A 16,502-nucleotide genomic window follows, 5' to 3' on the forward strand; every position below is an offset into this window, starting at 1 on the left:
TCGTTCACTCACTGTACTCCATCTGTAGTACACACCTAAAAAAAGCCCCATGTGAAGTCATAAAGCCATTTTAGCATTAGCTTTTTTTCCATCAGCCATGACTTGTTGTCAGTGGTCTTCATATTTTAGAAATGTTGGCATGGTTCAGAGCAATAATTTGATATATTATTGGTTCTAATGACTAGTTTCAGTGTTTAAAACTGAGCTTGGACAAGCCCTGCAATTATATTAACTCCTCAGCTCCGTTAACAGGTGGAGACTGTAAGTGTTCACTTTGAATAATTCCTCTTATCAAGGGAGTACATTCTGGAAACTATTCTTTAGGACATTCCAGCTTTATTTTCATGACATATATGCACACATTGCTCCAGATCTTGGCCACAGATTGCTCGCTTGTTCTTAACTCGACTGGATGTGGAGGCACGACTTTGTTGGCTTCCACATGCTGGAGTCCAGTAGCATGGCCCGAACAGTGACAGAGTTCCAGTGATAGCTCTGCCTCCAACACAACTCTCACTCTTTGACAGCCAGCAAAGTTGGGTGCTGTGCTTTGTCAACTGTAGAAATTATCACTCGTGTCTAGTAGGCTTTGGATGTCTCTGAGATATAAAACTTATGAAAATGATAAAAAAAATTAACAAAACCAATAATGTGTAACAGCTAAAGAGAAAGCACAGTGCAGGTAGACAATAAGGTTCAAAGTCATACCAAGAGAGGTAATGAGTCTCTCTTGATCTCGTAATATACCAGGGAAAGATTTGAAAATTGAATATTTTTAGTGTAGTAACTTGTGAGTCCTAAAATTTTACCTGCACTGTCTCCATTGATGCCTCCAGTGTCTCAGGTCCTCAAAGGGGTTCAGCTCACTCAGGTTCTAAGAGGTGATTCACTGACATAAAGCTTTCCACTGAAACATGCACGTGCACTGAAAACAGATGAATGCTGGCAGTTATAGTCAGAAATATTTGCAAAAGTCAGCAAACTCTAGCTTATAATGTCTACCCTCTCACCTAACATATTTAGAAATTTTTCGCCAGGTATTTGCAAAGGTGGATGGCTACTCTTCAACTAATTGCACAACAGCAGATTTGCAGCCAGGCAGCGCGGGCTGCACAGTTTTGCCCTCTATGCCCCTGACAACCTACTACTTGTCTTGCCTCTCCAACTCCATCTGGCAGATGTTGAGCTCACTGGAATGGAGCAAATAGGTTTAACTAATTAGTTATAAACAATATTCCGTCATCCTATAATATTTGGTTAATAAAACATATTCTGGAAGTAAAGAAATAAAAATAGAGGTTGCTGGAATTACTCAACAGGTCAGACAGCATCTGTGGGGAGAGAGTTAACATTTCAGTTCCGTGACATTTCATCAGAATTGTAACAATGCAGCTGAAACAATTTACACTTGAATCTTGAAGATTGTTCTGAGTGTCTTCCCAAAATATTGTATTATTTATTTATTTCTAATGTGTTTTTCTTTCCTTTCTAATGTTTTCAAGTTTTGCTTCAGAGACAGACTTACCCTTCATTCCTGCTAATGCCCATGTTCTCCCACTGTCTTTGTTAACTATTGTCTATTTTAATGCTAAATTCAAGCACCTTGGCTTTCTATATATACAACAAAATGCTTAAGATGAAAATAGTGTAGAATTACTAGTGTATCCAGGTTTTGATAAAACTGTTTCTTTATACAAAGCATACAATTCATTTTAAACTTAATTTGCTTCACACCATGCTGAACCTAAAATGTACTGACAGAAAGAAAACAACATAAAGTATAACTCAACACCAAAGACTTGGAGCTTGTTATTGTGGGTTTTGTTCCCTGTGACTATTCTTTTTGACTTCCTTTTGATTAGCTTCATTCCAATGAACTTAGATCTGCAGAACTGCCATTCCTGAAACTCTTCCAATCCCAGCATCAATCAACTAATTGACTAACTTCATTAACCACTGAAGCCCCACTGTAATGAAATGTACCTATTGAAGCTTTGCGGGTCAGCTACGTGTTTTAACTTAACTTGGTGTTGTTCAGGGACGACTGCAGAGCGTACACTCACATATTACCACTCTAGTTCTTATAAACAGAAAGCTCTCACAAATTTAAAAATATAAATTTAGAAAGATCAGTCTTTACTGGCAAGAGCCATGTCAACTTCTAAAATAGTTCTGTGTGTTTTGTTTTGAGTTGTTTCAGGTTTCATTTTTGTAGGCATATTCTGTGTGTGGCTGTTTTTCACTTGTTTTCTATCTGTGAAGTGCACCGTGTGGGCTTCTGATAGAACAGTAGATATGATTAGCATCTATTGGGAATGTCGGAAGGATATGTGTATGTAAGCAAACAAGAAAAATGCAAGGTTTTTAGATGTAAGATGCACATGCCAGGTTACTGGTACTGACACACTGCAATCTCGCTCTCACTGACGTCTTGTAGGTGAGAAGGTGATGCAGGATGATGAATTTACGTGCGATCTCTTTCGATTCCTCCAGCTGCTTTGTGAAGGTCACAACTCAGGTGTGTAACAGAGGTTCTGCGTGTTTCTTGGACATGGCACATGACATTTACCCCACCTTTAAACAGCTGTTGTTGTACTTACGTTTAATTCAATTCCACACTTTGAGTGGTAACACAAAGTTAAAAAGAACTTCCTTCTAAAATTATTGAGATTGGGACTGTGCAAACTTGTGGTGTTAACATCCAGGTCAGTATTTCAAAACTAATGTATTTGCCTGTGTAGAGAAAATTAGAACCAAAAGAAGTACCTGGGTAAACACTTAAACAGCCAAAACCTGCAGAACTTTAGACCAAGAACTGAGACTGTGGTTTCAATGAAAAGCCTTTTTTTTGGCTGGCATGGACACAAAGGCCCAGTGAACTCCTTCTGTGCTGTGAACATCTGACTCCCATAAAAAAAATAAAGTTAATTTAACCTACTTCAGTGCAAGACTCCAAACATCATATTTCGGAGTTGCATACATCAAACTGTGGGAGTGCAAGGAAAATAAAAGTACAATCCGTCATGTACATAAAATAGAACTACTTGCACAAATCTGAGATCACCAGAAACACAAGGAAATGGTACTATGCCGTAAAGCACAAACTACTCAGTCATTACTAGCAAGAGCTTGTTACATAATAGAAAAAAGCACATTCCAATATATAGAAGCACAAAGACATTCACTGTGGAAAAGTAGCAAAATTTACCAAATCCATGATAAATGAGATCTTCTCTCACTCAAAACTCATCAACTGTTTACAATTAGGAAGTCCCTAACCCAACTCCCCATGTAAAAAATTGGCAAAACTGAATGCAAATAAATATCATTTCTTGAACATTCCAGCTTTTAGACAGTCTGTGAAATACTATTATCTCTTGGTTGATAGTTCATTAATGCAGAAATAGTGCACGATAGTTTGGATTGCTGTTCATTTTTTAAAATTCTGATTTCTTTGTCTGAAGATTTCCAGAATTACCTGCGAACCCAGACAGGCAATAACACAACAGTCAATATCATCATTTCAACGGTGGACTATCTCTTAAGAGTTCAGGTACTGTGTGTGAGAAATTAATACTTTTATTTAATTTTGATGGGAACTGATGTTCGAGAAGATGTTATGAGAAACTGTACAAGTGATGGTAAAATATCATTTTGGATGGGCAGAAGACAGAGGGTGAAGTCATGAAGCTGCAACCGGAGATTGCTGAGACTTGTATGAATCCACTCAAGACAGGTGAGGTGACAGTACGACTAAACGACATACAAGATGATTCATTTAAGAAGCAGGAAGCTCACGGTCATAGGGATAATTGGATAAATTGGAGCAACTTAATATGAGACCCTCTCTCCCTGTTCCCTCTCTGTGGTTTCTGCAGCAGTTTTTGTTTGTTGCATTTCCAGTTTCTTGCATCTGAGTAAATTATGGCCTTGTCCCAGAAGAGCACGAGTGGCCCAGTGGAAAAATTCATAGTCATACAACATTGGGTCCATGCTGACCATCAAGCACACATTTTTCCCAATCCTAAATTAATTCCTTTTCTTCACTCTCCCCACATTCTTATCAGCTCCTTCTTTGCCCCAGATCCTATCACTCATCCGCATATGAAGAGCAATTGACAGTGATGAATTAACCTACCAACCCATACATTTTTGGGACAGGGAAGCAAACAAGCACCCAAAGGAACCCCACATGGTCACAGGTAGTGAAAACTTTGCACAGCCAGCAACTGAGGTCAGAATGAAACCCAGGTGTCTGGCACTGTGAGATAACAGTTCTATTAGCTGCACCATTGTAATTGTTCCAAAACAAACTTACTTGTTTCTCAAGTTCTCTTTGATGCCTTTGACTGTCAGGAGCCTTCTGTTTGGCTGAACCACAATTAGATTTGCAAGACATTAGGATGAGCTTGACTACGTACTCGAAGTATTGCCTCACTCTGAGATCATCCAATTTCAACAGCAGTTTGATTTTCATGGCCTACTATGTTTGTAAGTGATCCTCATTATTTAGTTGGAGTTGAGCTAGAACCAATTTGTAAACTAATCTTTTTATCAAATGAACCCTGAGGTTTCAGCTTGGATGTGAACTTGGTGAGCAGTAAGCCTGAAATCATGGTTTTTAAACACAGGATTAGGTAGATCAGGTCCGACTCACATTCAAACCTGCCACCAGTGACATCAGACCAGTGCTGGAAGTTAAGAACTGGAACTGGACAGCCACTCAACTGGTGCCCATTAGGACCGGTGGAAAGCAGTGTTCTATGATTCTACCTGAGGAATATCCATGCCCTGGCTTCAAAAGTTTAAATGTAATGAGGCCTGAATGGTCTCGAGAGATGGTGACTTGTTGCTCAAAGTGCACTTGCTAGTTATTACATTGGCACCACAAAACTTTCATCATCAGTAAACTTGAATGTAGCCTTTAAAAAAATATTTTATTGATGTTGCTCTCTCATGATGAAGGGTCTCAGCCCGAAACATCGACTGTTTGTTTATTTGCATGGATGCAACCTGACATGCTGAGTTCCTCCTGCATCTTGTATGTGTTAGTCTGGATTTCCAGCATCTGAAGAATCTCTTGTATTTTCCTTCCACCTGCTTTGCATTTACAGAAACAACATATTATCGAGCAAACAACAGGAATTCTGCAGATGCTGGAAATTCAAGCAACATACATCAAAGTTGCTGGTGAACGCAGCATTATCGAGCGTCTCTTTTTCACCTGATGATTCAGTGTCCAGCGTTTTATGACATCTCTTTTTGATGAACTTTTTCATCACCTCTATAATTTGATAGGTTATACATTATTATTAGAATAGAATTTCTAAGGACCTTTAAAAGCCCTTTTGTTCCCTTTTTTTTACCTTCGGTATTTCAACAGTTTTTTTGCTTGTTTTACTTGCCTTCACACTGCCAGGATTCAGGAAACCTATCTAATTATTAATGGCTGATGATGAGCAATTTTGTATGGATATTGTAAGCAGTCACTAGATCATAACATTTGCCTTGTTTCAAATCTATGTTTAATCATGATTTATTTACAATCTCTGATCATAGGTTGAAATTATATAGTGATAAATCAATAATTAATATTAGAAGAATTGAAAATACGCAGAAGGATTCATGTCCTTGTTATGTATGAGGTTGGGAATGCCAGAGGAGGATTAGTTACTGGAGCTAAGCATAAGTACTTAGAGCATTGATCAAAAATGTAATCATCTCCAGACATTCGGTTAAAACCTGTTCACAGCTTAAATTCATTTGTGGTGAATGAAACCAATCATTCTAGTTTTGTCCCATTGAAACAACACAGGGGAAGACAGTAGATTAATGTTCCTGCCATAAGCACATAAAAGTGTTGCCTGACACTTATAAGGAGAGATCGTGGAGGCAGGTACTGTTGCAAAATTTCAGAAGTATCTTGCTCAGTTCATGAATTATTTCAGATCTGGTCAATTGCTGGAAAATCGGATTATTATGATGGGCACTTAATGGTTGGCATGGTGGTCTACAGGGCATGATCAAGACCATACACCATTCTTCCAAACATCTGGGTGTACAGACCTAACACTCTTGATCTTTGCTCCTGAGACAACTCCTTTGAGGCAGGAAACAATCTATTTAGATCTGTTTCCAGTGCAGTTGTTTCCCTCTTTAAATAAGCTGAGTGAACCTTGCACTGGGAATGATAATGGACTCAGTATCAACACTACTACGTGGTGGATTGGCATGTTCATAATTGTACTTTGTGGACTCAATATCTCAATATCATAATTAGCTATTACCCCTGGTAGCTCATGAACACTTTACCAATTATCCATTACATTAAATATTAAGTTTGCAAATACTGTAAATGAATTAAATATTTTCAGGTTAAGATGTTAGCCGCAATTTGATAACAACTAATTGATCATAATGGGTATCAAAGTGTAAAAATAAAACAACTGAAGATTAAAATGTAAGACAGAGAATGCATGACTGAATTCTGGATCACAGCTTCTGTCCAAGACTATTAGCTGCCTTGAGATGCAGCTGAATTTCTCAAATACATTAACATTTTATTGCAACACATATTGGGGATGAGTAAAAATCTAACACAGATTAATTAGATTGGTAGACCAGTTCATTGGTGCAAAGTTTCGTTTTGCATGTCATCCATACATCTCATTTCTTTACAATCGTGCATTGAAGTAGTGCAAGTTTAAACAAAAACAAAATACAGAATGAAGTGTTACAGAAAAATTGCAGTGCAGCGAGACAATAACAACACCTTATATTCTGTCTGGGTAGCCTCCAACCTGATGGCATGAACATTGACTTCTCAAACTTCCGCTAATGCCCCACCTCCCCCTCGTACCCCATCCGTTATTTATTTATATACACACATTCTTTTTCCTCTCTCTCCTTTTTCTCCCTCTGTCCCTCTCGCTATACCCCTTGCTCATCCTCTGGGCTTCCTCCCTAGGCCTCCTGTCCCATGATCCTCTCATATCCCTTTTGCCAATTAACTGTCCAGCTCTTGGCTCCATCCCTCCCCCTCCTGTCTTCTCCTATCATTTCAGATCTCCCACTCCCCCTCCCACTTTCAAATCTCTTACTATCTCTCCTTTCAGTTAGTCCTGACGAAGGGTCTCGGCCTGAAACGTCTACTGTACCTCTTCCTAGAGATTGCTGCCTGGCCTGCTGCATTCACCAGCAACTTTTATGTGTGTTGAATAAGATCTTAATCTCAGCTATGCATATTTAATGTTATTAGTTAGCAGCAAGAACTTTTATAGGGTTACAATACATTTCAAGAATGTAGTTAGTAAGTGGATCATTTGCTATTTATGAAATAATTCCAACAGAGTTATTTTGAATACTTCTAATTTCTATTATTAATAGATTATTATGAGCAATTATTAAAACACAGCTTTACTTAGGAAAGTAAAATGGACAGAGCTGCATATTTCTATAAATGTGTAAAAAGAAAAAGGCAAGATGGGTAACCAATTTAACACACCAAGGATCAACATCAAATCATTTAATTACTGAAGCTTTTCTGGCATTTAGCAATTTGTGTCTGTAAGAATCACAACTCTTCTTTCTTTTCATGCAGGAATCGATTAGTGACTTCTATTGGTTTTATTCTGCAAAAGACATCATTGATGAACAAGGACAGCGCAATTTCTCAAAGGCAATTAATGTGGCGAAGCAGGTGTTCAACACACTGACAGAATACATTCAGGTAGGATCAAGGAAAAGTCTTGGTACTTAGCAAAAATTAGATTTATTTGTTAGGTGACAGGAATAGGTATAAGCTGTACATTCATTGCCTCATGGATCCTGATTTTGAGTTCTGCCTGGGTGGAGTCTCAATGTTCTCCTTGTGACTGTGTCGGCTGAGTACAAATGCTTTACCTTCCTCACAAGTGCCAAAGACATTGAAAATGCTAGTTAATTGGTAATAGTAAATTGTCCCTAATTTATGTGAGTGCTTGAAGAAACAGGGTGGAGTTGATGTGAAAGAGAATAATTGCAGGAAAAGAGGTGGGAGAATGATATTGCATTGCTCTGAGGGCTAGTTGCATGGACTCGATGGGCTGGATGGCTTCCTACTTCGTAAGAATTACGAAACATAAATATAAGAAGCATCTCATGGAGAAGTGAATACCTCTGTGGGATTCATCATATTATCCTGTATATACTGAAGTGTCAACGAGCTTTGACAATCAATTTTCCAGGAAGATGGAAATAAAGTTTATTTTTGAGTTTGGCAGTTCAGTTATGTAATAATTTTTAAAACTGAAGCAACTCGTAGAAAGCGGAAGAGTATAGGTTCTCTGGAACTTGTTTATGCTACTGACCTGTCCCCAATCTATTTGTTCAATTTTGTTCCATATCTCAATATAATCTAAATTAACAAAATTATACATTTGAAGATTTCTTCTGACCCAATATCAATGGGTGGGCTCTTACAATACCATATTTTCAAAGAAATTTTTCCTGATTTCACTTCGACCTGATTCAACTCCAGTTTTAAAATTATGCTTCCATGTTTTGGTGAAATATGGGAAAATGTTTTTTTGTATCTATCATCTCAAGTTCCATTTGCCAGGTAAAAGTGCAAGCTGATTCACTCCTTAACCTTCAAAGTACAACCAAAATTAAACCAGGTTTAGACAAGCTATCTTCACCTTCAAGGCTCCAGTATGATTCTGATGAATCCCCACTGCACTCCTTCCAGGGCCGTTATAGTTTCACTGAGTTGTGTTTGCTGCTATACCTGGAAAGCTGAGTGATATTTGACCAGTGGGATACTGTGCGGTTGACACATCACTCATATTTACATTTCAGACTTCATGAGTCAAAGGCTAATATTAATCATCCTTTTTAATTGTATTTTATACTAAGGCATTAGCTTTTACTGTATTTTTATGTGTAGACATCCATGGATTGATGAATTTGATTATTTTTCTCAGATCCCATGTCATTGATATTTCATTCCCTACACTGGATTCTTGATTGTAGTTGCACTCTTCACAAACAAGAGAAAATCTGTAGATACTGGAAATCCAAGTAACACACACAAAATGCTGGAGGAACTCAGTAGGCTAGGCAGCGTCTACGGAAAAAAGTACAGTCGATGTTTCAGGCTGAAACCCTTTGCCAGTCCTGTCAAGCATTTTGTGTGTGTTGCGCTTGTACTCTTTCCTAGTTTGTTTGAAGAGTCTGCAGTCTTGAACATTAACTGTATAAATCTACAGATGCAGCTTGACCAACAACTGCTTTCAGCATTTACTCTTCTTAGAAACTTGACCCAACTAGTCCATGACAACCAGATTTTCAGCCTGGTCCCATCTACCTGGACCCAGACACTTTTCCTCCAAACCTCTCCCATCCATGTACCTTCCCAAACATCTTTTAAATGTTACAATTAAACCCGCATCCAGAATTTTTGCTGGAAGCTTTTTCCACACTTTAACCATCCTTTGAGTGAAGAAGCACTGAAGCACTATCATGTTTAAGCCTGCTAAGTTCTTTACTTCTAAAAGTCCATATCAACATCAAATGCACACCATTGATCAACTTTCACTGTTAACTCAATGAAAAGTTAAATCTAATTCGTTAGATTTGCCTTTAACAAATCTGTAATTGATTGGACTATGCTTTTTACAGGTGAAAATTGAAGCTTATATATGTTTTAAACATGTCACTTTTAGTTATCACTGGAACAAGTTGAAATGATCTCTTGATGCCAATATTTCAAATTAATATTTTTTGTTGTCGTGCAGGGCCCGTGTACTGGTAATCAGCAGAGTCTGGCACACAGCAGGCTGTGGGATGCAGTGGTTGGTTTTCTTCATGTCTTTGCTCACATGCAAATGAAGCTGTCCCAGGTTAGTTAATGATGAACCAAACAAGGATGTTACAATAGATTCCAAGTTGAAGATACACACCAGCTTCAGGGCATCTCTTCCTTTTGAAAGGCAGAAGGGGCCTTCCAAAGCAAGAGACATATTAACTGGTAAAAACATAACACAGTTAAATTTCATTGCCACCCTTTTAAATTCATGGGACTATATTTTAATGATTTTTTTTACTAGGCGATAAATATGAAGAGTTATCTGCAATAATCCCCTCACAATCTTGTACTGTGAATGGATCCTTCATCACCAAACACCTTCCAGAAAATTTTCACAGCTTGACAATGAAAAAAAATGTCATATAATCTTAGAACAATGGTCTATCTGGTTGGCTGGCCAACTGGCCAATGTAAATTCCTCCTATTGTGTTGTAGAGTGGTAAAACGTGGGGAGGAATTAATGAGAATGTGGCAAGCAATTTAAAAAAAGTCGAATTAATGTAGGAATAACATCGATGAATGGTTGATGACCTGCATGGTTTCAGTGGGCTGAAGGGCCTGTTTCTATTCTGAGAGTGTCTTTGACTCAGTGAAGTTCATTATAATGAAATTATCTATTAAAGCATCTTCTTATAATTTTAGGATTCCAGCCAGATTGAACTACTGAAGGAGCTAATGGATCTTCAGAAAGATATGGTGGTGATGCTGCTTTCAATGTTAGAAGGTGGTCTGTCTGATAAAATTCCATTAACTTTGACTTAATTATGTAAAAAAGAGGTTGTGATGTATTCTTATGACTACCCTTGTTTCAGCTTGCTCTTTTTGCTTGTCCATTTATTGCCCTTTCTGTTTTCAAATCAGATTTTGTTTTCTACTCGAAACAACCTGTGCCCGGTAATCAGATTTCATCCTTCTTTGGTGTACCGAATGTGTGCTGTATTTAGTATTGACTTTCCACTGCAAACAAAGCCATGAAATTGGCCATACATACATTGTAAATGCAAGTATGGAGATTGACATCCCAAATCATGCACCAAAAACCTGTGTGGAGTTGCACAGAAATCTGGGAACTGCCGTGTCTTTGCTGAAATGATCATTGTGTGGGGCATCGAACCACTAAAATGACCTCCCATTTGCAGCCACAGAAGAGCTGCATACAAGGCTGTGATGCAAGTGAGCGTAAACAAAGGGGAGTACAACATGCCCTCTTGTGTGTCAAGGCACCTATCATATGATTTCCTGACCTGCTCAAGAACCATATTTCGGATGGCCCCATACCACTATGCAGGGACTGAGATGGCTGATGTCACAACCAGCAGCTCTGGTGTGAACTGCATGTTGTGGTCTGTGATGGGCCACAGTTATTATTGATTACAGCATATGAAACTGAGGCTGAAAGATCTTGTACGCTTGGTTGCAGAGTGAAAATCACTTAACTAACAATTTATAGTCTCAGTGCGATATCCTGCTAGTTATTTTGTGAGTGTTAAGTGTAGTTTGTGGTTTGTACTTAAAAAACCAATTTATGCCAGCAATTGTTGAAACACTTCTAATATCATTACGACGAGCTATTTGGAAAGTCAATCCCTCAACTGTATTGTTTTAGAGTAAAATTGACATTTCTCTTTTATTGTACATTACATCCTGTTCTTGCTTGGTTCCAGTGGTTAAGATTACCCTGTTTATAATATGTTTGTTTGTCTGGAAGGACAAAATCTGATTGGGCCAAATGAACTAAGTCATGAATATTGCACAAGTAAATGTCTAATGTGCTTGAGAAGAATAGTTAATTGACCAAATGTAATTCCACATATATTGTTTATTTCAGGCAATGTTGTCAACGGGACAATTGGAAAACAGATGGTGGACATGTTGGTTGAATCTTCGAGCAATGTGGAAATGATTCTTAAATTCTTTGACATGTTCCTTAAGCTAAAGAATCTAACCTCATCTGATGCGTTCAAGGAATATGATCCCGATAGCAAAGGGCTGATCTCTAAGAGGGACTTTCAGAAGGCCATGGAGAGTCACAAACACTATACGCAGTCAGAAACCGAATTCCTGCTCTCTTGTGCAGAGACAGATGAGAATGAGATGCTGGATTATGAGGAGTTTGTTGAAAGGTTTCATGAACCTGCAAAGGACATTGGCTTCAATGTTGCCGTACTGCTTACCAACTTGTCTGAGCACATGCCCCATGATACTCGGCTACAGACCTTCCTGGAGTTGGCAGAGAGTGTTCTCAACTACTTCCAGCCATTTCTAGGCCGTATAGAGATTATGGGAAGTGCTAAACGGATTGAGAGGGTCTACTTTGAGATCAGTGAATCTAGTCGGACTCAGTGGGAGAAGCCTCAAGTAAAGGAGTCCAAGAGGCAATTCATCTTTGATGTTGTAAATGAAGGAGGAGAGAAAGAGAAGATGGAACTCTTCGTCAATTTCTGTGAAGACACCATCTTTGAGATGCAATTGGCTGCACAGATCTCAGAGTCAGATTCTAATGAAAGGTCAGTGTGTAAAGGAGAAGCTCTGAAGGACAAAATAGAGGACGAGGACCCCAGAATGGGCTTTTTCTCCATTACAACAATTAGATCTGCCTTGATGGCTCTCAGGTACAATGTGATGATCCTCATGAAGCTGCTGACAACCAAAAGCCTCAAAAAACAGCTGAAGAAAATGAAAAAGATGACAATGAAGGATATGGCCATGGCCCTGTTATCCTTTTATTGGAGTTTATTGATTGGGTTTTCCCATTTTGTCTTCAGTGTTTTCCGTGGGTTTTTCCGCATCATGTACAGCACTTTCTTGGGTGGAAGTCTTGTTGAGGGGGCCAAGAAAATTAAGGTGACAGAACTTTTAGCGAACATGCCCGATCCAACACATGATGAGGTACGGGGTGAAGTTGGAGAGAGGGAGGGGAAAGTTCGTCAGCCAACCCTGCCCTCTGAAGACCTGACTGATCTGAGAGCTATCACTGAGGAGAGTGATTTCTTATCCGATATTTTTGGTCTGGACTTACGGCGTGAGGGAGGACATTACAAACTAATTCCACATAACCCAAATGCCCGCATGAATGATCTGATTGGGCCACCTTCTCCTACTCTTTCACTGCCAGAACTTCAGATTGGCTACCAGGTGATTTATGATATTGGTTATGCCCGGCAGTATTTATAGTAGGTTTCATTTTCTTTCTGGCTTTCAGTCATCATTTAAATGCAGCTTGTGGTGAATCTGAGCTTGGCCCACAACATTATAGTTCCATTTCTCCATTCCGCGCTCATTTTGGATAAATTCTCTGCTTTCAGGATGGAAGTGCTGAAAATAAATACAGATAGTTTTCCATTTCAATTTGTATGGAAACTAGGGTTCGTCTGCCTCTTACCTTGTACATTAAAAGTTACAAGTGTCACTCAGGGTGAAGGAGCAACACCTTATCCCTTATCTGGCTACCCTCCAACCTGGTGGCATGAATATTGATTTCTCCATCCAGTAAACAAACACACAGCCCTCCTGCCCCTTGCTGTAATCCCACTCCTACCTCTAACTTCTTCTTGCTCCCAGGTCCCCTTCTTCCCTTTCTCCTGTGGTCCACTTTACTCTCCTGTCAGCTCCCTTCTTCTCCAGCCCTTGACCTTTCCCACCCACCTGGCTTCACCTTTAACCTCCCAGGTAGCCTCATTCCCCCCCCCCCACCGTTTTAAACCTAGGCATCTTTTCCCTTCCTTCTCAGTCCTGAAGAAGGGTCTTGGCCTGAAACAGCGATTATCTATTCATTTCTATAGATGCGTCAGAGTTCCTCCAGCACCTTGTGTGTGTTGCTTCACAATTAACAGTTTCTCATTTCACTTTGTTTGGAAACTAGGGTTAGTCTGCCTCTTACCATGTAAATTAAAACTGTTTTGAATTTTGCAGTATTTCAGAACAACCCAGTAATGCATGGAATTAGATGTTTCATTCTGTCACTGGCCTTGCTATTATCAGTATAGGTTTCAAAATTCTTAATGCTCTGAGTCTTACAAATCAATCTTTTCCTGCAGTGAAGTTCTGTCCAAGCTTCCAATGCATTGGCCACTTACTTCTTACTGAATATCATTCCACTTGTCCTGCACACATCCTTATTTTGCCCTCCATTCCTCACAGAATCTGATTATTCATTATTCTGACTTACCTTTTGCTCTGTTGGGAATTCAGTTCGATTCAGTAGTGGAAATTTTCCTTGGGTTAGTAAAGCAGAAACATGATTTACTCAACTCAAAAGAAACATACATTTTTTTAATATATTGCTAGAGTGAAGAAACAAAGGAAGACGAGACAGAAGAGAAGGAAGAATATAAAGTTGAACCAGAGAAAGCTGAGTGAGTATTTTGCTGAATCCACATCCTTTTCATTTTGAAATTGAAACAGATCGTGCAGGAAATTCTTGGCAGACCAATAGCCCCTGCTCCTTTTACAAAGCGATCATTTATCAAACAAAAGAGACATAAGGCTAAATTTATAGCTTCTCTTTTTGCATTGTAACTTAGCATATGGAAAACATATAGTCTTTGTGGTTCATTACTGCCCAGGCAGTAAAGATGAAGATTTAGCCATGAATAATGCTGATGGTGATTTGAATGAACTAAATTGAAACAAGAACTTTTCCTTGATGACACAGTGAGTTGGAAATGAATGCATTCTTGGCCACTTAGTAATCCTCCGGCTTCTGCATTTTCTGCATGGACTTGATCAGTGGTCCCCAACCTCTGGGCTGCGGACTGATACCGGGCCGCGAAGATGCAGGTGTGCAACGGTAGCCAGAGCACACCCAGCACATCTTTAAGAAAAAAGCCAAAATAAACAAGCTAATTGATTAGGTGCCACCTGGCACGTAAATGTCGGCCCTGATCAGAGGCGTGTGGCCACTGAGTGCACACAGCATGATGATTTGGTCTGCTTGTGTTGAAGTAGAGGCTGCCACCACTTTGTGCTGGATAGGATCACTTCTAGGCTCTGTGAAAACCCACCATGATTCTTGTCATTCAGCGCATGTAATTTGTAATATACCGTACTGAGTGACTTGGCCCATCAAAGCCTGGATCAAAGTCTGAAATGGAACAGCAATTAAGTGACATGCACGTAATAACTCAGTTACGTACACACATTTATATGGGATGTAGCGTATGTTCTCTGTAAGTCTGCAAAAAAATATCTACCTGATGTTACTTGGAGTTAGTAATGGATAGTACTAACCAGCACTAAGAGTCTGGCTCCTTCACCTCTTCCAAACAAAGAAGTAGCCTTTTTGCTGCCCCTGTCTGCAGTCCATTTAGACCCAGTGTGTCACCATGTACGGATGACCTATCCAAGCTTCTCTGCAGACTGTTGTAAACATACAGTCCCCAACACCGATACACACACTGTATGTTATCTACTAAATGCACTGCAGAAACCCACATAGGACACTCTGACAACACATTCCTATATATGACTGCTGTCATCGAGCAGGATAAGAGAAATTGGCGTACTGAAACATGTCTGCCATTAGACTGCACACCATCCTGATTAGTACCTCATCGTCAGGAGGACTTGTCTCTGGAGTGGGAGATTGCTTGGGTTAATAGAAACTATGGTTAATTTGCAAGGGACAATAAAAAGAAGCAGGGCTTGAGTGGAGCAGCCATTGTGTGAGTGGACAGTGTTAGAGTGGTCGGGCTTTGGCTCAACAGGCTTGAGTGAGAACAGACGCAAGCTAGAACTTAAGTGAGAAAGTTAGGGGCTCAACAGGTATAAGTAGGATGGTAGTTCAGACAGTGGAAGGTTTCTCCTGTGAGATGTGGGATTTCAGGGTACCTTATGGTCTCCCTGATGACTACATCTGCAAGAAGTGCACCCAATGTCAGCTCCTGACGGACAAAGTCAAAAACTCAAGCTGGAGATGGATGCACTCAGGACCATCTGGGAGGCTGAAAACTTAATGATGAGTTTCACTCAGGTGTCCCGCTTGGTGGCGCAATAATATCAGCGCCGGACTCTGGAGCGAAGGTTCCCGAGTTCAAATCCAAGTCAGGTTGAGCGTCGAGCTAGCAACTTGGCCTTATAAAAACAAGAATAGCTTGCTACGGAAACACCGCCATGAAGGTGCTCTGATAACTCCACTGCCGAGTTATGGGCTATTCTTCTTCTTCTTCTACTCAGGTGGTCACACCAAGAGTGTAGGCTTCAGATAGTAGATGGGGACCTCTAGGAGAAGTAATGAGAATAAGCAGTCTCTGCAGGGTTCCACTGTGGCCATTCCCCTCAGCAACAAGTATACCCCTTTGGATACTGCAAGGGGGAGGAGTGGTACGTCCTATCTGGGCACAGCAGTGGCAGCCAGGCCAGTGGCACTATGGCTAGCTCTGGGGCTTAGCAGGAAAGCGTAAAGTCAGGCAGTGTGGTAGCAACAGGAGACTTGATAGTTAGGGGAATGGACAGGAGATTCTGTAGCCGCAAAAGAGAAGCCAAGATGGTGCATTGCCTCCCAGGTGCTGGAGTCCAGGATGTTTCAGAGCAACTACAGAAGATTCTCAACAGGGAGGATGAGCAGTTAAAGATCGTGGTGCATATTGGAACAAATGAAATACAATAGGTAGAAAGAGGGAAGAGGTCCAGCACAGTAAGTATAAGGATTTAGGAA

The 16,502-nt window shown here is 39.9% G+C and overlaps 1 protein-coding gene across 1 annotated transcript in view; it reads left to right on the forward strand.

Moving 5' to 3' along the window:
- The window catches only part of ryr2a (ryanodine receptor 2a (cardiac)), an 801,439-nt gene that overhangs the window by 690,499 nt on the left and 94,438 nt on the right, over positions 1-16,502 (forward strand). Inside the window, exons 82-88 of the mRNA XM_063055593.1 lie at positions 2,438-2,518; positions 3,465-3,553; positions 7,601-7,729; positions 9,777-9,881; positions 10,490-10,571; positions 11,676-12,982; positions 14,135-14,202. Of these exons, the coding sequence (XP_062911663.1) occupies positions 2,438-2,518; positions 3,465-3,553; positions 7,601-7,729; positions 9,777-9,881; positions 10,490-10,571; positions 11,676-12,982; positions 14,135-14,202 (1,861 nt within the window). The remainder of the gene's footprint in view (positions 1-2,437; positions 2,519-3,464; positions 3,554-7,600; positions 7,730-9,776; positions 9,882-10,489; positions 10,572-11,675; positions 12,983-14,134; positions 14,203-16,502) is intronic.

This window comes from Mobula hypostoma, chromosome 8 (genome assembly GCF_963921235.1).
Source record: "Mobula hypostoma chromosome 8, sMobHyp1.1, whole genome shotgun sequence".
Taxonomy (NCBI): Eukaryota; Metazoa; Chordata; class Chondrichthyes; order Myliobatiformes; family Myliobatidae; genus Mobula; species Mobula hypostoma.